General features: G+C 48.8%; 7 protein-coding genes and 1 non-coding gene across 8 annotated transcripts; 4 read left to right on the top strand and 4 right to left on the bottom strand.

Moving 5' to 3' along the window:
- Positions 1-1,022: 1,022 nt before the first annotated feature.
- On the bottom strand, positions 1,023-1,104 carry GGS25DRAFT_t19. Its single transcript has one exon. It is a non-coding gene; the product is annotated as a tRNA-Asp (tRNA).
- Positions 1,105-1,384: 280 nt separating this feature from the next.
- Positions 1,385-2,942, top strand: GGS25DRAFT_482891 (urease accessory protein UreG). Its single transcript, XM_049260308.1, has 2 exons — positions 1,385-1,802; positions 2,125-2,942. Exons 1-2 carry the CDS (start codon positions 1,621-1,623, stop codon positions 2,759-2,761), a joined length of 819 nt encoding a protein of 272 aa, XP_049119261.1. The 5' UTR covers positions 1,385-1,620; the 3' UTR covers positions 2,762-2,942.
- GGS25DRAFT_482890 (DUF663-domain-containing protein) lies at positions 2,943-5,934 on the bottom strand. Its single transcript, XM_049260307.1, has 2 exons — positions 5,643-5,934; positions 2,943-5,566 (listed from the first exon to the last, which is right to left on the bottom strand). Exons 1-2 carry the CDS (start codon positions 5,743-5,745, stop codon positions 3,243-3,245), a joined length of 2,427 nt encoding a protein of 808 aa, XP_049119260.1. The 5' UTR covers positions 5,746-5,934; the 3' UTR covers positions 2,943-3,242.
- Positions 5,935-6,065: 131 nt separating this feature from the next.
- GGS25DRAFT_482888 (BING4CT-domain-containing protein) lies at positions 6,066-8,152 on the top strand. The gene is made up of 2 exons (XM_049260306.1): positions 6,066-6,896; positions 6,956-8,152. The coding sequence occupies exons 1-2, from the start codon at positions 6,204-6,206 to the stop codon at positions 7,925-7,927; spliced, it is 1,665 nt and encodes a 554-aa protein (XP_049119259.1). The 5' UTR covers positions 6,066-6,203; the 3' UTR covers positions 7,928-8,152.
- A 731-nt stretch (positions 8,153-8,883) lies between these two features.
- On the top strand, positions 8,884-12,101 carry GGS25DRAFT_198216 (root hair defective 3 GTP-binding protein). The gene is made up of 4 exons (XM_049256772.1): positions 8,884-9,245; positions 9,320-9,748; positions 9,813-11,569; positions 11,627-12,101. Exons 1-4 carry the CDS (start codon positions 9,154-9,156, stop codon positions 11,914-11,916), a joined length of 2,568 nt encoding a protein of 855 aa, XP_049119258.1. The 5' UTR covers positions 8,884-9,153; the 3' UTR covers positions 11,917-12,101.
- Positions 12,102-12,286: 185 nt separating this feature from the next.
- GGS25DRAFT_513551 (putative 35 kDa ribonuclease H) lies at positions 12,287-13,372 on the bottom strand (the record flags this gene model as incomplete). The annotated part of the gene is made up of 1 exon (XM_049262895.1): positions 12,287-13,372. The coding sequence occupies one exon, from the start codon at positions 13,370-13,372 to the stop codon at positions 12,287-12,289; it is 1,086 nt and encodes a 361-aa protein (XP_049119257.1).
- Positions 13,373-13,572: 200 nt separating this feature from the next.
- GGS25DRAFT_482886 (Mif2/CENP-C like-domain-containing protein) lies at positions 13,573-16,240 on the top strand. Its single transcript, XM_049260305.1, has 4 exons — positions 13,573-13,953; positions 14,019-14,188; positions 14,249-15,877; positions 15,944-16,240. Exons 1-4 carry the CDS (start codon positions 13,874-13,876, stop codon positions 16,048-16,050), a joined length of 1,986 nt encoding a protein of 661 aa, XP_049119256.1. The 5' UTR covers positions 13,573-13,873; the 3' UTR covers positions 16,051-16,240.
- A 691-nt stretch (positions 16,241-16,931) lies between these two features.
- Positions 16,932-19,656, bottom strand: GGS25DRAFT_198212 (RNA12 protein-domain-containing protein). The gene is made up of 2 exons (XM_049256771.1): positions 19,361-19,656; positions 16,932-19,304 (listed from the first exon to the last, which is right to left on the bottom strand). Exons 1-2 carry the CDS (start codon positions 19,560-19,562, stop codon positions 16,948-16,950), a joined length of 2,559 nt encoding a protein of 852 aa, XP_049119255.1. The 5' UTR covers positions 19,563-19,656; the 3' UTR covers positions 16,932-16,947.
- Positions 19,657-19,786: the final 130 nt, after the last annotated feature.

The following is a 19,786-nucleotide window of genomic DNA, read 5'->3' as shown; positions in this document are numbered from 1 at the left end:
ACTCCTTAGCCTTTATAAATGGAGAGGGGGAGAGACAAACATCAGACGATGATGGTAATGAATGAATGTCACGGGCATAATGTACATGTATGTACTGTATAGTTATTTACGGCGTACGCCAGAAGCATTCTGCACCTAACTCTTACATTATATATATTCAACACGAAATTGCTTGATATGTAGTTGGGCAGCTTACATAGTAAACTTAGTTGTTGTCGTGGCTGGATGGCATTACTTAATACACGAGCCGCCAAAGAGATGTGCATAGATCTGTGGGCTCGATCAACACGAAGCAGCAAGGATCCCAATGAAGACGTTCTAGTCAGCGCTAAAATCGGAAGCATTCCAAAGAATATGGAGTAGCATTGAACTCGGTAGGTATGTAGGTTAGGTTAGTAGCTTGGGTGTATAAGCTTCGGTATAACTGGGCAACATTGAACGTCACAACATTTTCAGTGCCTTACATATGTACCAAGCAAGGTGTTGATATTAAAAGAACGCCTCATGCAGAATCTAATAATACACTCGGAGAATCTTCCATCAATAATTAGTGTACTGCGTATGGAATGCCAGCATTGAAAGTCCGAGGGTAATTAAGTTCAAACCTTTGAGGGAATGAAATGAAAATGAAAACCTAAAGGGACGTAGGATATGCCTAAACGCTACATATGTAGGTTGCTTGCGATTATCATGTATACCTTATGGTAGGTTAGGCACGATATGTATGTTTGACAGTCATAAGCTGGCGGGTAGTAAATATCAACATGTTGAAAAACTGAGTAGTGTGAATATGGTGAAGCATTAGGAAAACGACGGGAAGCACTACCATAGTTAATACGTAACCGGAATTAAAACTTGCGATCAAAATGCAACGGGTTATGAGGCAGACAGACGTTGGTGGAAATAGTGCGCCGTTTTGTCTCAAAAAAGAACGAGAAAAAGATAATAGTTACTTTCTTTGTTGAAAAAGTTACACTGGCGAACATTCAAGTTCGAATAGAAAAAAAAGTAAAGAAAGTATGCTCTCGATCGGGGAATCGAACCCCGGCCACCTGCGAACTTGTACATGACAAGCAGGTATCCTGACCACTAGACCAATCGAGATTGTAAGCAACTCTTGGAGTGCCGATTGGTTTACTGCGTTGAAGAAGGGTTAGTAATTGTGCTTTATACGGCGTAGTATATTCAACCAGGATAGCTCTTGAGCTTTTAAGTGCGCAAGTTGGTGTAACTAAAGCTCTAGTGGGGGTTAATAAGCAAACTTGGCTTACAATGTTAGCGCACGCAATGTGGGATCCTGTAGATAAGAGACTTGAGATCTTATTAGATTATCATATTAGCACGATTAGATATGTAGAAGGAGGGGCATCACTCTACTAGAACAGTCATATTTTATACTTTTGATGGAATTGCAATAATTCGAATATATAGATAGACACTAATATAATACATATACGTGGATAATAGGGTACATTTGACTATCCTATCAAAGTTCATTTAACGACATTTTTGACTTTAGGCCCCGTTGATTTGCTTCATTTTAGATTTTGTCATCAGTACCAGGTGCCCTCCCTAGGTGTATCTGTCTGTTTCAACATCCCAACATCCCACCATCCCACCATGGCATCACACTCGCATGACGGCGGCTCAACGAACCATTCTCACGACCATGGCCTCTCCATCGCCGAGCACGGCCACTCCCACGAAATCCTCGACGGCCCCGGTAGCTTCCTCGGCCGCGAGATGCCTATTATAGAGGGCCGTGACTGGAACGAGCGGGCCTTTACCGTAGGAATTGGAGGGTGAGTCTCCATTTCATCTATACATCCATCTACATATACCTACCTACCTACCTACCCACCTACCTGCACCTTGTATCTATATCTCGGACGGACAAGATGCCTATTGGCCGGAAGGAAGGCAATGACATCCGGGAGTAGAGTAGCAACCATGGCCATGCAGCATGGCCCGACCCAGTGTCACACACACACACACCTACACACCCCAAGATTTAGAGCTCCACAAGAAGGGGGGTTCTAGACGAGTCCAGCGACTTGAGTACGATGAATTCCAGAGTAAATGAGATTACCATTGCCTGACACCTAAACTCCCCTCCCCTCACAGACCCGTCGGCTCCGGCAAGACCGCCCTGATGCTCGCGCTGTGCCTTGCCCTGCGCTCGCAGTACTCGATCGCGGCCGTGACGAACGACATCTTCACGCGCGAGGACGCTGAGTTCCTGACGCGCCACCGCGCCCTCCCCGCCCCGCGCATCCGCGCCATCGAGACCGGAGGCTGCCCCCACGCCGCCGTGCGCGAGGACATCTCCGCCAACCTCGCCGCCCTCGAGGACCTGCACCGCGCCTTCGCCGCCGACCTCCTCCTCATCGAGTCCGGCGGCGACAACCTCGCCGCCAACTACAGCCGCGAGCTCGCCGACTACATCGTCTACGTCATCGACGTCAGCGGCGGCGACAAGATCCCCCGCAAGGGCGGCCCCGGGATAACCCAGAGCGACTTGCTCGTCGTCAACAAGACCGACCTCGCTGAGGCCGTGGGCGCCGACTTGGCTGTCATGGAGCGCGACGCGAGGCAGATGCGGGATGGGGGCCCGACGGTGTTCGCTCAGGTGAAGAAGGGGGTAGCCGTCGACCACATCGTGAACCTCATTATCAGCGCCTGGAAGGCCAGCGGGGCAGAGGAGGCGTGCAAGGCGAGGGGAGGGCCGAAGCCTACGGAGGGGATAGAAACGTTGGTCTAAGTGCTTTCCTTTATATATACCTACCTATATATAACATATCACGTACGTAAAATTTTAGGTAATGAGTACACCAGTAGATGGGAAAACCTACCAATAGGCAGGGACGTGGAGTATGTAGGTAACCTAGTCAAACCAAGGAAAGAAAAAAAAATACCATTGAAGCCAAGCAAAATCATTTTTTTCATTGGTTCCCCAACACCTTAAGATGTGAAAGCCACCTACCTAGGTATGGTAGGTAGATACATACATACATACACAACCGTACCGTACTCCTTCCTATTCGCAACGAAGCGAGTGTATTCATATCCCCCTCCATAGCCCATGCCCCTTGTATGCCTATATATATCCCTTCTCCACCTAGCCTGTTTAAAGTCAACAAGTTGCATTTGGCGCCTCTGGGATATCTCCTCTACCCATCCTGGTCATGATCATAAGGGTGGTATCTCAATACTGTGAAGGTTTACATAAGTATCTAGTCATCTTACTGAGCATCCTCATCCATAGCCTCGTCTGAGACTCCTGAGGCCGCAGCTTCTAATAGTGGGCCAGTAAAAGGAGTGGCACTCCGTGGCCAGACGCGCTTATACAGACTGACGCCGACCGAGTCTTGCGGGTTGACCCTTCCGTCAAAGTTGGCCTTGAAGTATCCGTGAGTACCCAGAGCCTCTTTGATGTGACCAGTCCTTCCTCTCTTCGTCCACAATGGTAGTGCCTTGAACCATTCCAAGTCCTCGCGGTTGAAGAACATGTAGCGGATGGTCACCACCTTTTTGTGGATGTGGTAAGGGTGGCCGGTAAGGATGACTCGCTTCGCGACAACCCTTGACTTTGAGGACGCACGAGCGGTGCCTGTAGCTACTAGCTGCAGGGGTAGCTCTGACCCATCCTCCCCATCCTTGGGCACGGTTCGTTTGAAGAATAATGTGGGCACCGCTCCCCAGGTGATGGGACCCATGAAGCTCGCGATCGCGGACTGACCAGGGTGAAGATATCGGCAATATTTGTGGACATCATTCTCTGTATTGCCGCCGAGCGAGAAGAGCGGATTGATAACGAATCTTCGAGGGCCGCATTGAACAATGAGTTCCTCCTTGGCCTTAATAGACTTTTCATAGTCCTCCTTGTGAGTAATATCAAAGTTTAATGATGTTTTCTTGCCTTCGTGGCGTAGAAGGGAGAAGAGACTGATGGGCCTGGAAGGAGTATATGACTCTTTGAGCGTCTGAGGAACAGCTCTGAGGTGGACATGCACTCTCGTCCCAGGTGCAACCCCTCCGACCAAAGCTTCTCGTATAGAACGATTCCGAGATGATTGGTAGTCTGATATTTGTAACAGTCTTGTCCACTCCTCTGGTTGATAAGGTCGGTCTTCTTCGGTGTTCCAAGGGCTGGTTTGTAAACTTTTCAGTCCTCTGTATTTACACAATCGTTCTCTGGCTAAGACGTGTGGGTGTAGCTCGATCTCATCGGGGAACTCCTTGTCGTCTTCCACCTCATCACGCTTGCTTGCACGGTATGCCGCCAACTGGGCCGCATCATCGGCATCGTCTAACTCCTCAAACATTTCTGATTGGGGGTATTCAGACATGGCTGGCTCGGTGGGCTCATTGATTGTCATGCGTTCCAGGCCATCCTCTGGGGCCATAGCGTAAGATTGTTCATCTTGGACATCTTCCATATCGTCGTCTAGCTCGGATTCCGAATCTGATACATCGTCCAAGTACCAAGCTGATTGGTAAGATGATGTCCCTTTAGGCAACTTCTTTGGCGCAGCATATTCTTCTGGTTCGTCTTCGGAGAAATAGTGATGATCGTCTAGTAACACCCCCTTTTTGCTTGTTAGGTCTTTTACATCCCCCTCCATCATATCATCATCCATCATCGCCTCGGGAGCCAACTCGGCAAGGGTGTCTTGTTCCTCACTTGGAATTTCCAAGATATGCTCTGCTGCTTCCTCGTCTACGGCCATCGAGGTGTCTTTCTGTTTCTTAATTAGAAGAGGTGCTGCCGTAATTTTCTCAATCTGAAATGTTCCCCAATCTCCCACGTGAACTAGACGGTCAGCCTTGAGGCCCTGTCCTCGAACCACACCAGTCAGAATGGTTGATTCGGTTTCAGTCGATGGCCACTGAACCTCATCTACAAGCATCCACGATCTCTGATCCCTCCAATTTATTCCCTTTGGTGTTACAGTGCAAAGTGATCTCATAAGACTTGAGCATTCCTGTCTTGAATCAAGGTTGTATATCTTCTCTTGTTCTGGGTGGAAATGGGTCATGAATGAAGCAAGCGATTTGACAACATCTGCTTGAGCTTTCGCGGGTTGTACGGTGTTCAAGTTTTGCACAGCCGTGAACAATGTCGACATGCCTTGGTTTTCGATGCTTCGGATGATTAGGTGGCCTAAGTCATCAACCTCGACCTCGGGTGATAATATGAATACTACGTAGTCTGCAATCCTGGCCGCATCAATACACGCAGTAAGATCTCTACCCACTGGTACATATTGGAGCTTTTGCTTGAAGCGATCGACAGATACTCGAAAGCTGGACTGGGGAACATCGGATTCGATATCAAGACTATTGTTGAGATTTTTGATGGCAGCAGAGACGTCGACGTCGTGGCAGAGTGGTATTACGGCGACAATTCTTGGCGCACCATCTCTTCCGGAGAAGACTAAGGCATCCTTCTGGCGATCCTTTTGTTTTGCTTGTTGGCGCTGTTTCGCTTGGTTTCGGCGATCAAATTTGGACATGACTTGCTGTCGAGGAGTCTTGCGCTGACCTTTTTCATTTGGTACTTTGCCTGAGTCACCATGTATTAGTAAATAAAAAGGAAAACTGGTATTTCATTCACATATCAAAAAAGATTCTAATTGCACCTTTTGCCTGGTCCCGTAAAGCGCCCCTGGTGGCTTTCCTGGATTTAAAGGACTTCGGCGCAACCTTGGTAGTTGGCCGGTGGGAATGAGTGGCTGAAGGCATTTTATTGTCGCCTCCGGCCTTGAAACGAAATGGTAATGACGCCAGGTTGTGAAGTCTGAGGCTACCTAATACTGATTTTGAACCAAAAAAAAACCTATGGATCAATTTTGCCTGGAAAGTGTTGGTATTGGTGATTATCAGTAGGAATGGTTAGAAATTGGGATTATAGTGGTTGGTGGAGGGGTAAATTCTATCGTTGAAGTCAATTCTTAACTTATCGACGGTCTTTTCTGTGCGGGTATCGATAAGAACTTTTTAGCGGGTCTCTGTTTCTTATCCTGGAAATTTTTGGGTTGCGCCTATCGATTTCAAATGTTTCTTGAACTTTTATCTCCGGTAGTTACATAGTTATTTTCTTTTTATTTTAATTTTTTTAATACTTCCAGATCTCTATTCAGGTACTTCGTACTTGTCGCCTTCATTTTCTTATAGAACGTGAATTCCAAGGGAAATCCAATATGGAGGTCGACACAGAAACTACAGACAAAATACCCATGACGAAGTATAACAATGGCGCTCGTGTCGTTAAACGAGCTCGAATGGAATTTGACCCAAAGGAAGAGCGCGAAAGACGACGACGATTGCAGGAAGCGCAAAGAGATTACGGAAGAGGCAAAAAAGTGAACGTCAAGGGGATTAAAGACAAGAAATTACGAAGTAATCTAAAGTCACTCGAGAATAAATACCAGGATGCTGCTGTGAAGGCGAAAGATGCCGAAATCCTTCTCGAGAACACCGGCGGCTTCCTGGAGCCAGAGCACGAGCTGGAGAGAACCTACAAAGTGCGCCAGGATGACATACTGGACGAAGTTTCCGTTGAAACGGCCAAGAAGCGATTCGAGTTGAAGCTTGACCAACTTGGTCCCTACATCTTTGAGTACTCTCGAACAGGTCGGGAATTACTACTAGCAGGGCGCAGAGGTCATGTTGCCATGATGGATTGGCGCAAAGGAAAATTGGAGTGCGAGCTACAACTTGGAGAAACAGTTCGAGATGTGCGGTGGCTTCACAATAACCAGTTCTTCGCCGTGTCACAGAAAAAGCACGTCTACATATACGATCGCCAGGGCGTGGAGATACATTGCTTGAGGAAGCACCAAGAGGTTACTCACATGGAATTTCTACCGTATCACTTTTTGTTGGCAACTTTGGTGAGTCTGACATTTAACGGACCGATTTTACAATGATTAGTTACTAACTATGCCTTTAGGGTATGTCTGGCTTTCTCAAGTACCAAGACGTATCTACTGGCCAACTTGTGACAGAAATTCCGACAAAACTCGGAGCCCCTGTATCATTCACGCAAAACCCCTATAATGCTGTCGTACATGCCGGTCATCAGAATGGAACAGTCACATTGTGGTCTCCCAATTCTAGCGAGCCGCTAGTTAAGCTGTTGGCACATAAGGGTCCTGTTCGGTCATTAGCTGTCGATAGGGAAGGTCGGTATATGGTATCAGCTGGGCAAGATTGCAAGATGGCCGTATGGGATATAAGAATGTTCAAAGAAGTTAACAGTTATTTCACCCGACAACCAGCCTCCTCTATTGCGATATCAGATCGGGGTCTCACAGCGGTCGGATGGGGAACGAAAACAACAATTTGGAAAGGCCTGTACTCGAAGCATGCTGCAGAACAAGAGAAAATCCAGAGCCCTTATATGACTTGGGGAGGGGAGGGTAAGCGCGTCGAGCGTGTTCGCTGGTGTCCGTTCGAAGACTTCCTAGGACTGGGCCACGACGAAGGCTTTTCGTCGATCATTGTTCCGGGAGCCGGGGAAGCCAACTTCGATGCCCTAGAGGTCAATCCATTCGAGACGGCCAAACAGCGACAAGACACCGAAGTCAAATCGTTGTTGAATAAATTACAACCTGAGATGATTGCTCTGGACCCTAATTTTATCGGCAACCTCGATCTACGTTCTGACAAGCAGCGCCAAGCGGAGAAAGATCTTGATGCTAAGCCAGTCAATATTGAAACAGAGATCAGAAATAGAGCTCGTGGAAAGAATAGTGCACTTCGAAGATATTTGAGGAAGCAAAGAGCTAAGAATATCATTGATGAGAAGAGACTAAAAGTGGATGAGCTATGGAACGAACAACAGCAGCAGCGGGATCAGAAGGAAAAAGAAAAGGAGACCGAACTCGGGCCAGCTTTGGCGAGATTTGGGAAAAGGGAATAGGGAATAGGGAATAGAGAATAATCAGGGTCCAATGCAAATTAGGAGGCATCCAATCTAGCATCAGCTTGACGTCTTATCGCATCCACGACTTATTTGTTGGCAGTTCATGATTCTTAGGGGCTGGATGCAACAAAGGGAAACAATTACGTGGCTGGATAGTAGAGGTACTACTTATACCCAATAGTTACTGTAGTTCTGTTTTAATCAAGACACAAGAAATAATACCTACATAGTAGTGTGTATACTGTTGGTTCACGGATATAAAAGACAACACAAGATGCAGTATGTATTGCACATAAATCACGACCTTTTAACAATTAATGTCCTACCTAATAACCTAACCAGATGTTCTACATAGCCTACAGCCATCTCTTTGAGACTCAAGGGAGTAGGTACTGTTAAAGTACCTGGGTGGATACCTATTATACAATCTATTTATTGAGTACTCGACAGTTCAAAGCTGTTGTTTTTTTGGTTCATCTTTGTTTCGATTACGTCTCCTCTTCCTCATTCACTTAAATATTCGTTTTGATATCTCATTAATCTGAATCATTGAGATTGTTGTTCTTGATTGGGAATAACTAAAGTTAACATTTGATGGCTCAAGCCTTGAAGGTCATTTAAGGTTATTCAACGTTGTTCAAGGTTAACTATCACTATAACCGTTAGAACCGTTAGTGACAAGAACGCCTAAAGAACGCCTAAAGAACACCTAAAGAACACCTAAAGCAGGACATGTGCGGATAGTTGCATCTCCACGTGTGCAATAGCTAGCTAGCCAGCTGACATCATCCACTCTGTCGAGGTTGTCATCTCATCCTCAATTGGTGCATGTGACAGTGGCAGAGTGGCACCAGTCATAGCTCTTAACACTCTTAACAGCTGTCGCAATCAAGCTATTGGCTAACAAGTGACAAGCTACCACGATCAAGTCAGGTCAGGTAAGTTCCCTTCCAGGATACCCTTGCCGTTATCAAAATGTCATTTCTACTACGCCTATGTACAAAGTTACACATTTTATTAATCCCTATTCCTGGTCCTGGTATTCTATTCTATCAGCTCCCCTTCCAATAATTCCAATCATATTCCAATAAACGCATGCAACACTAAAAAGACAGAATACCAGGCCTGGAGAATGGCAACCCCTCGTTTCATTTCTTGATAACCTCCAAATCCAATTTGTAACTATTTTATATCTCTAATCGATCTCAAAAAGCAGTATCGATATGAACGGTCATTTTTCTAACGTTGGCGATGAGCCAGCCCAAGCTCACTACGAGCATGGCATTCAAGTTATCGACGAGGACAAGGAATTCAAGTAACGTGGCCTTTCTCTTTGAAAACTATTGCGCTCTTTCCTGCGCACCCTTTAGCTAACCCAAGCGATCATAGTGAGAATATCAGTGCCTATCTACAAGCAACCCAGGTTGCCGATTCTGGATTCAACTATCACCTCATATCCGTCTTCGGCTCCCAATCTACCGGCAAGTCTACCTTGCTCAACTACCTCTTCGGTACAGAGTTCAATGTTATGTCCGAGACGGAACGCCGTCAAACCACCAAAGGAATATGGATGTCAAAGAACAAAAGGGGCTCTATGGCCGACAACATTCTAGTTATGGACGTAGAGGGTACCGATGGCCGTGAGAGAGGAGAGGATCAAGATTTCGAACGGAAGAGTGCACTTTTTGCGCTCGCAACTAGTGAAGTGCTTATTGTCAATGTATGGGAGCATCAAGTTGGCTTATACCAAGGAGCCAACATGGGGCTACTTAAGACCGTCTTTGAAGTCAATCTCCAAATATTCTTAAAGGATAATCAGTAAGTTGTGAGAAGGGCTGTGTGGATGTGTCTTGAACATTAACGCTAACGTGTTCCCACTTAGGTCTACTCCCAGGTCTCTTTTGTTTTTTGTCATTCGCGACCATATTGGCCATACTCCTCTAGCCAATCTCCGAAACACTCTAATTCAGGATCTGAGTAAGATCTGGTCGTCGATTTCGAAGCCTCCTGGTCTAGAGAAGTCGCGCATAGAAGACTACTTCGATTTTGCCTTCGCTGCACTGCCTCACAAAATCCTACAACCAGACAAGTTCGAGATCGAAGTCAAGAATCTGGGTGGAAGGTTCGTCGCTGGGAATCGAAACTCCAAGACTCAGGTGGACTCGGACCATGGTGAGCAGGAACTCGAAGGTGGAGTTTTCCTACCAGAATACCACCGACGTATTCCGGCAGATGGTTTTTCTCATTATGCAGAGGGTATTTGGGATCAGATCGTTAACAATAAGGACCTCGACTTGCCTACACAACAGGAGCTTCTTGCCCAGTTCCGCTGCGACGAGATCTCCCGAGAGGTCTTGGTAATCTTCGATCAAGCCATCAGCCCTCTAGAAGAACAGCAAGCGGAAGCTACCCGTCAAGGGAAACCAACTGTCTTGCTTGACCTTGGAAGCATCGGCAGCACCACGAGAGAGAAATGTGTCAAGTCTTTCGAAACACAGGCTAGCCGATATCACAAAAAGGTCTATTCTGACAAGAGGGCTGACCTAGAGGGGAAGATTGACCAGCGACTCAAGACGCTATTTCAGGGCCAACTCTCTGCCGCTCACAAGGCTTGCGTCACTACATTCAGTGATGCTGTATCTGGCGCCGTGAAAGCGGGCCAGAAGTCCGGCGGGTCTTACGAATTTGCTGAGATTGTGGCCGCGGAGAAAACTAAGACCCTGGAAACGTTCCAAAAGGAGGCGCAGAGCCTGGAGATCCCTGGTGTAGCGTGGTCAAACTTCAAGTCTCAGTATACCCTTTTTGAGAAGGAACTCGACGAAGTCAGCGCTCGCTTGAGAAAAGACGAGATGCGGAGACTGGCGACCCGAGTTGAGCGCTGGGTCAAGTCTCGTTTGGGCGATTCAGTTGGACTTGAATTCAATAAACTCGGATCAGGAAGGGGTGGTTCTGGAGCCCCTGAAACAGGTGAAAAGCCTGCCACCGAGAAGGATCTATGGGATCGTATCTGGAACATGTTTATTTCCGTCGTCAAGGATGCTGAGGGCCGCTTTGCGGATAGGGCCAAGAGTTTCGAAGCAAGTGAAGAAGAGGTTGAGGTAGGATTATGGCGTCTCCGACGAAAAAGCTGGGTAGCACTTCGAGAGAAGATTGAAGAAGAGGTGATGGAAGGCAACATTCTCCTCAAGCTCCGAGAGAACTTTGAGGATAAGTTCCGATACGACGAGGCCGGTGTTCCCCGTATATGGCGACCGGCTGATGACATTGAGGGCATTTATACTCGCGCCCGAGAATCGACGCTGACCCTTATCCCCCTTTTGTCGAGGTTCAGACTGTCTACAACTTCTGCCCCGCCAGACCTCCCGGAGTTTATCGGCAACCAGCCCTCCAGCGCTGAGCCCGAGGATGAAGAGGATTTGACCCCCATCGGTGGTGTCGATGAGGAAGATGGAAAGAGCCTGGAGGAGGAGTTGACTGTCTTGAGTGAAACTAAACGCCAAGATTTGGTAGTCAGGTTCAAGAAGACAGCTGATGGTGTATACGTGGAAGCCAAGCGAAGTGCCATTGGTGGAATTACACAGGTGCCGCTGTATTTCTACGGTCTGTTGCTGGCGTTGGGCTGGAATGAGATTGTTACGGGTAAGTTGCTATCACACGACTTCTACCTTTTACCAGCATTTTACTAACTGCCCCTAGTTCTTCGTAACCCTATTCTGTTCCTGCTTCTTGTCATCATTGCTGGTGGCCTCTATGTAGCCTACACCCTTAACCTTCTAGGCCCCATGATGCAGATGAGCAGCGCGGCTTGGAACCAGGCCGTAGACATTGGCAAGCAGCGCCTCCGAGACTTCCTCGAAAACAACGAGATGGCAAGACAGGCAATCGGGGTACCAGGCCGAGATAGCGACTCGATCAGCATGGACACACTAGATAGTCGAGGGAAGAAGCAGTCGCGCGTGGTGGCCGACGACGACGATGATATTTAAAGCAGCGGGAAGGAATCGAGCGGGAATTCAAAGTTCAAAAAATAAAAATAAATGGGCTTTGCATTGATATTCTTAGAAGGCGGCAAAGGTTGGGATATAGTAAAGATAACAATTGTTTTTTTTTTCTTGTGAACCAACCATTCTCTCTTCCGAAAAGAGTATATTTCCTGTCATAAATTTCTCTCTTCATCCCCGCCTTGTTCTCCCAAAACGCCTGTGATCTACCCCCATCGTTAGGGAAGAGAGAAGAAGAATCTCTCTCCCTCTCTCTCATAGTTATGTACCTATGTAATGTATTTATATAAATGTCCAGACCCTCAAAATCTTTCGGGTATTGTTTTTCCAAAAAAAAAAAAAATGAAATGTCGGTTCAAAAAGCCTCTAGATCTGCAGGCGCACCAAACCAAGAACCGAGCTCATCGGCGTCCTTCTCCTTGTCCGTGGCGTTGAAGTAAGTCGTGAGCCGCGTGTTCTCGTCGTCCTCGTCGACCGGCCACTCGACCTTGACGCCGCCCTTGGTCTCCAGCATGTCCTTCGCCGTGCCCCAGCTGAACCTGCACTCCGGGCCCCAGCCGAAGACGGGGTGCATGTTCCGCCGCAGCCAGGTGACGCAGCGGGCGTCGGACGGGTAGCCGGAGCCCCAGCCTGGCTCCGCCGGTGTCGGTGTGGCTTCGGAGTCTAGGTCGGCTTCGGCACGCGCCTCGTACAGGACCTCGAGGGCGGCGTCGCGGGTGACTTTGGCGCAGACGCTGGCGGCGCTCACGCAGGGGTACAGGCTGTCGGCCTTCTTGGCGACGGTGATGTTGACGGAGGGGAAGACGCGGGCGAGCTTGGCCTGGTGCGTGGCGGGGGGCCCGACGGTGTCGACGTAGATGTGGGTTACGTGGACGCCGCGGTCGAAGACGCCGCGGATGAGGTCGATGGTGGCGTCGAGGGCTTGGGCGTTGAGGTTGTAGGGGGCTGAGGTTGCCGGGCGCTGCATGCGCGCGCCGATGTCCCGCGCGGAGAGGCAGGATACGGCCCAGCCGCACGAGGTGGCGAGGTCGGTGGCGGCGGTGCAGAGGGTGCGCATGAGGTCGGAGCGCACGGCGGGGGTCAGGACTTTGGAGTCGTCGAAGTGGTGGGTTTCCTTTAGGAGGGAGTCGGAGAGCGTGGTGGGCAGGTAGAAGACGCCGTAGACCATGGGGCCGAGGACGGGGCCGCGGCCGGCTTCGTCGACGCCGAGGACGCAGGGGACGCCTTTGGGGGAGGAGGAGGAGGAGGAGGAGGAGGAGTCATTGTTGGAGTTGGAGTTGGAGTTGGAGTTGGAGTCGGTGGTGGTTGAGGGGAGGAGAGATGCGGGAACGGGGGAAAAGTGTGTATAGGAATCGCCGGAGAGGGTGCTCGACTTGTGGATGGATGGCGGTACGAAGACGCCGTCTGTTGGGGTCTCGAGGGCGATGGTGCCCTCGTCCATTGGGGTGTCTTCCATTCTATGGAGGAAGCTTTGGTTTTTAGGTTCTAAGAGGGTCAAAGATACTTCTACTAATTTCAATGTTTTTATCGTAAAGTTCAAAGCATTAAACTCAGTGCATCCTTAGGGTAGTCCAAAAAATTAATGGTAGTATAATATGTACTGGGTAGCCCGTAGGGCAGGCCCGTTACGCGTTATATTGGCTTAGCAACCGCGTTCATCTCTCTATGACCAATAATGAAAGGCGTAGCACCCTAAACGCCCCATAATAATTCCAACTTTACTGTGCAACGCCAGGGAAGTTGCAACACAACCAGAAAGTAAACATCACCATTTCCCCTTCCCCGCCTGTTTTCTTCCTTTTTTATCATATTTTTTTTGACGCGTTTTCTTGTCTGTTAAATGCGCATCGCATGTTGATTTATCATCCCCGGATCAATTGATGATAAGATATCCATTCCAGAGATTGTTACAATTGGACTAAATTGATTTGTTTGGTTCGCCATGCCGCCTAAATCACAGTCGCAGCGGCGCATCACGCAGTCGCAAAATGAAGGAGTCTATGAACTGGGTGTCCAGGGAAGGTATCTAACTAATCGCTACCATCGGCGGAGCTGAATATAATTGGAGACTGACTAATTTACGATAGGAAAACCGGTCTTACATTAGAAGAACGCCAGCGCGACGAGCATGGTTTCGAGGAGGTTGATAATCTTTTCTCGTCGCCCGAAAAGGATGTGAATAATGGCGCTGTCAACGGCCTCAACGGTCGCGGTCAAGTTGAATCTGATGAGGAACAAGACATGGAAATCGAGGATGGTATACCGCACATATCCGAGCTCTCGATTTACGATTATTGCTAACCCACCCTATCTTCAGAATCTCAAATAGGACCAGCCACAGCCATGAGACAGCGTCATAGTCGTCCTTCGCTACCGCGCGCAAGATCTCCCATCAAGACCCATCTTCAGTCTCCAGCACGCCAAAATCCGCATATCGGTCCCACATCTTCGCCCTTCCGCGGCTCTGTCATCGCCGCGCCCGAGCCTACCCCCCCGAAAGCGGTAAATCGCAGACTCGATTTCTCCAAGAGTGCCCAAAGCAAGTTGAAGGCTGCAGCTGCAGTGAATGGAAACTCGAAGGTTAATGGCACCAAAGGACCAAAGGGAAAGCTTGTTAATGGGCGTGCCCAGCCCAATTTGTTCGACGAGGAAGAGCTTGTTGTACGCGGCCAAGTAGCCCGACGTCAAGTACCAGAGCCGGAGGATGAGGAAGAAGAAGAGGACGAAGAATCAATGCAGATTCTCGACGCCGGTGGAGATGAAATGGGTAACATAAACGACGAGCAAGATGTGTCTGCCGAGCCCGAACCGGAACCTGAAGAAGACGACGAGGAATCTGTTCAGCAGCCGAAGCCCGCCCAGCAACTAAAAGGGCGCAGAGGTCGCAAGCCGAAATCGCCCATCGCACAGGCAGAGGAAGCAGAGCCTTTAATAGTAGAAGCCAATGACGAACCTGCTCAGAAGAGACGAGGCCGACCGGCGAAGAATGTGAAGTCGCCAGAACAACAAGGGCCTCAAACGAAGTCTCAAAAGAGAGGAAGACCTGCAAGGAACTCTGCGGGTAGCAACAACGACGACCAAGAACAAGAACAAGAGCAGGGCCAGGATGAAGAAGACATTGTGGACGAAAGGCAGACAAAGAAACAACGCACAGAGATAAAGGAAAGCAGGGGTGCCCCATCGAAACCAACGGCAACAAAGGAAAAGGGGAAGCCCGGTCGGAAGAGAAAATCTTCTGGTATTGGTGTCGATGAACCTGTCGTTCAACGTGGGCCTCCTCTTCCTAAAGGTCGCGGACTTGTTGCTTTACGACGAGAAGACGAAGATACCATGCGGATTACACGATCTGGTCGACATTCTTACAAGCCTTTGGACTACTGGAAGGGCGAACACATCCTATACGATGATGCAACACAACATATCGTTGAAGACAAGGGGCAGCGGTTTGTGATGCCGGGTGTGAAGGGCGTAGTCCGGACGGTGGAGGCCAATACTTCAGCACCGCGAAGACGCCGCGGACGGCCCTCGAAGCAAAATGGCGCAACGCGCCGTGCGACTACAATCATAGAGGAAGAAGAGGTGGAGCGGGATGACTGGGAGTACAATCCTGGTCACCTCTCTGGAGACTGCGTTTTCTGGCGTCCCGAGCACGAGCTGCAACCGCCAGACGAAGACGAGCCTGAGCTCCTCGAGCACGAACTCGCCGTCTCGGAGGCAGCCATCCAGTTGAAAGACATCAAGGACGCAACGTTCCGATTTGCAAAGACGTTGACGATGCCCTTCTTCGGGTCGGGCATCGTGGACATGCCGCCCGGCTCCGAGAAGCGTACCAAGAATTCAAGGAAGATGCAGATGGTATTTTTCGTGCACACGGGTAGCGTTGAAGTCACGGTGGCGCAGAATGAGTTCCGCATTGCGAAGGGAGGCATGTGGTTTGTTCCCAGAGGTACGTTTTTTGCAACTCTCCCCCCTCCCCTCCCTCAAGTCCTATCGCTAACAGCCATTCCTCCAGGCAACCATTACAGCATATCAAATCCCCACGACAAGTCGGCGCGTATATTCTTCTCACAAGGATGCGAGGTCCTCGTACAAGCCGATGAAGAAGGCGAAGAGGCATAATTGTACCTATCACTACTTTAGCCCTAGACAGTTAAGGGAAAAACAAAAACCAATACAATCGAAAATCAATAGTACTCTCAGGGGCTGGCACTTTCTTCAGTATACCCACGTTGCTTACATATAATGGTTCAGGCGAACGGATGGATGGGACAGGCTAGGCTGGCTGGGTTGAAAAACTGCTTCATTCCATGTGTATGTATGCATGTATGTATGTATGTCTTAGATACCAGACGAGCAGCATTGCATCATCACTGTCATTATCATCCTCCTTTTTCTACTCTGCTCGGTATCCCCTCCACGGCTTTCCCATGCCTACCTACCTACCTAGGTAGTTCTAGGATACGAAAAAAAAAAGGGGCGACACTTGGTCGGTTGGTGGAGTTTACCTTGTTCCTTTTCTACTACGTACATACATACGTACTTGAGGTATATGGGTACTACCTCCCCCCCCCCCCCCCCCCAAATGCCACGGACCGGATGAGTTGAGGGGGGTGGAGTGAGAAAAGAGAAGGAGAAGGAGAGTGTGTTTGCTTAAATACTTGGGGCTATTGCGCATGGGTTTTCAATGATACCAAATCAAAAGTCTTTTCCTTTTTTTAATAAAAAAAAAGATTCCCATCTTTTACTATAAGCACGAGCTGAAATAATACCATGAAATGGATCGTAGTTTTTTTTTATCCCTTGAATGAGTTGGGTATCGTATTCATTATCCATTCCCCCCTTTTTTCGTTTTTTCGTAACCGATATATGCATCCACTATACTATCTCCATTTTCTACAACTGTATATACATGTCTCAATACCCCCTTTTGTGTTTTATGTCACCCTTCCTGATACCAACCCACAAGTCCATTATAATACCCTAATCTAGAGTAGGCGAGTAGCAGCCAGTATGTGATCAAGATTGGCTCAACAAGACCTTCTTTAACGCACCCATCTCCTTCTCAAATGCATCGATCTTCTTCTGCGCGGTGTCGACCTTAGTCAGGAGGTAGGTAATACGGCCACTCATCTGCGCCGGCTGCTTGGGCAAAGTACCGAGTAGAGCAAGCTCGGCCTCGGCTTTGTCAATGTTCTTAGCCTCGATCTTGGCCAGCTCTGTCAGCACGGCGAGGTCCATCTTGGCAGCGAGGACGGGGTCGCGAGCTAGCATCTGGAAGACGGCCTGGTAGACAGGCTTACCGACTGTGATAACACCCGGCCGGCCATTGTTAGACTTGACGGTGATGAGCTCAGCGTTGGTAAGGCCCTCCAGGGCGGACTCCCCATCGGGTGCCGTCAAAGACTGGAGGAAGGTGTTGTGGAGCAGCACCTCGTTGTAGCGCAGACTCTCTTTGTCAGCGAGCGACTTCACCAGGTACCACGCCTGCTCCATTGACCACTTGTGCTCTCCGTCGCTTGTTGTCTTGCCGGGGAGCAGGAACATCTTGAGAATTTCGGAGGCAGATTGCTCGGTGATCTCAGCCACGGCCTCCTTGGGATTCTGCCCAGCCTTGAGACGGCGCGCGAAGGCTTCGAGGTCCGTTAATCGACCACCAAGAGTGTCGATGCATTCATCGAGCTCGGTCAGGTCTGGATGAATAACTAATTGTAGCTGTTTCTCACCATTCTCAGCAGTCTTCTTTTCTGCCGCGTCGGTCTGTTGCGCCTCGTCGCTACTGATGTGGCTCAAAATGAACCGTTTCGCGACGTCAGGGGAGAGATCACCAAGAGCAGCCTGGCGTAGAACACGGTCAGGTAGAGACTTGGACAAAGACTTGGAGTACGATGAGTCGTTGGTCAAGAAGATGACATGAGCAATATTGTTTTGAACCAAAGTCGCCGCCCATTCGGCAATCTTATCGTAGACAACAGCGTTGGTATCACCCTTGTGCAAGAAGTTGTCGATAACCACCACTGGCCGTTTCTCGGGATGCGCTTCAAGGTAGGCGTCAATAGGGAGCACAATATCTGAATCTGTCTTTTTGCGGCTGTCTACTCCAATTTCTGTAAGAGCAGCGGCAGTCGTCTGTAGAATCTTCTGGATTTGGGATTCCAAAGTCTCAGAGAAACCCGCTTTCACGCCTGTAGTGCTCTGGACAGCTAGATCAGCCATGCTACTGAGGCTGTTTGCGTAGGAGAAAATTGGGCGGTAACCGACGGCGGCAGCCATCTGCTTGATTGTTGCCGATTCGCCTCTCGCTTCCACTACGGGCTTGCAGTCGATAACTAGGACGTTGGTTCGATCCTGAAGAGCTTGTTCGAGTACAAGTTCCTTCTTGCCGGAGCCACGAGGTCCCTGGACGACAATAAAGGTCTGGGCAGTCTCCATCAACCATTTTTGGATCTGATCGATCAAGTCTTTTCGATGGGTCCAAACCGCATTGAGACCTGCCTGGTCCGCCTTCTCCCGTCTAAATCTTAAAATGTCCGAGGTCTGCTTTCGAAGCCATCTAAACGCCTTGCTGTTGCTAAGATGGAACTTTTGCGTGACATAGGCCTTGACGAAGAATGATCTAATAGGGTCGAATATGACAACGGTAAGTCCAGTGAGCAGGGCAACTATAACAGGAATGACGATTCTCGGGTGGTTTGATATCCAGTCCCAGATCCGATGAGGTTTAGTTCTCTGCTCGTAAGACATTCGCAGCCTGGTCCCCAACTTGCCACCGCCGAGATCTTCTGGTACGACGAAACCATGCAAGCAGTTGCGTGCCATAATAGCATCTCTAACGTTGGCGAAGTCGACGTAGGCATATTTTGGAAGAGCCTTGGAATCCCATGGCTGTGAACTAATCTCCGCGATCTTTCCGTATCGACGGAATAGGCTGTACAAGGTCTCCTGAGATAGCTCAACTGCTTCCTCTCCAGGATTCTTGGGAACGAACTCCACTCGGAGCTGATCCTTGGGAAATCTGTGTAGATCCTCTAGCCAAGGAATACCCTGGACCAGTCCCGCCTGGACCCCTCTTAACGGACTGAAGAATGGTCTTACAGGTTTTTCTTGTAGATACTTGGAAACTTTGTCTTCGATTTCCTTGACAGGCACATTTGCTGGGTAAGTGAACTTGACGAAAGCTCCGCCATCTTTAAGACGGGGTAGAATCTCGGTGACTTTGACTGGGGCGGTACTGGGGATAGCCCGTTTGACCATGTTAATGGGGTCCAAGATGCCCAGAGTGGAGTTCTCAAAGCGCTTCATCAGCTCAGACAGGTCCTGATCGGGACTCTTCCATGGTGCCTTTAGTAATCCAGATAGCTTTAGAGGGAATAAGTCTGACGAGTAGGGTTAGTACAGTACTAGACAAGAATAAGAGAATCAGTCAACCTACTATCTATCCATAAAATAGACTCATTTGGAGCCGCGTCGATGTGGCCAGACTTCCCTTCTCCTGTGGTGGTGCTCTCCCAAGCTCTCAAGCTTAGTACCCATACTGGGCGATGGCGTGGGGTGAGAATTGGACGGCAAAGTGAGGTTGGGGCTCTCAACCCAGGCAAATTCCTAGGGCCCAAGCCTGCATATCTAGGTATCATTGTCTCACAAGTTCTAAGCTTTCCCCCATGCCTAATATTAACTAGAATTTTGTAGGTAGGTAGTAGGTAAGGTAAGGTAAGGTAAGGTAAAGGAGGTACCTAGAAGAATAAAGCTAGAATTTATTGAACCTTGTTAGTATTTGACTAAGCTAGTAGGTAGTTCAAATCATTCATCAGGTTTCCTTTAAAATGACGATGAGGTCATCGTCAAGTACCTATTTCCA

The sequence above is a fragment of the Hypoxylon fragiforme genome (assembly GCF_022984875.1).
Source record: "Hypoxylon fragiforme strain CBS 206.31 chromosome Unknown GGS25scaffold_3, whole genome shotgun sequence".
Lineage (NCBI taxonomy): Eukaryota > Fungi > Ascomycota > Sordariomycetes > Xylariales > Hypoxylaceae > Hypoxylon > Hypoxylon fragiforme.
Note: the sequence above shows the minus strand (reverse complement) of the source record. Positions and strands in the feature narration are given on the sequence as shown.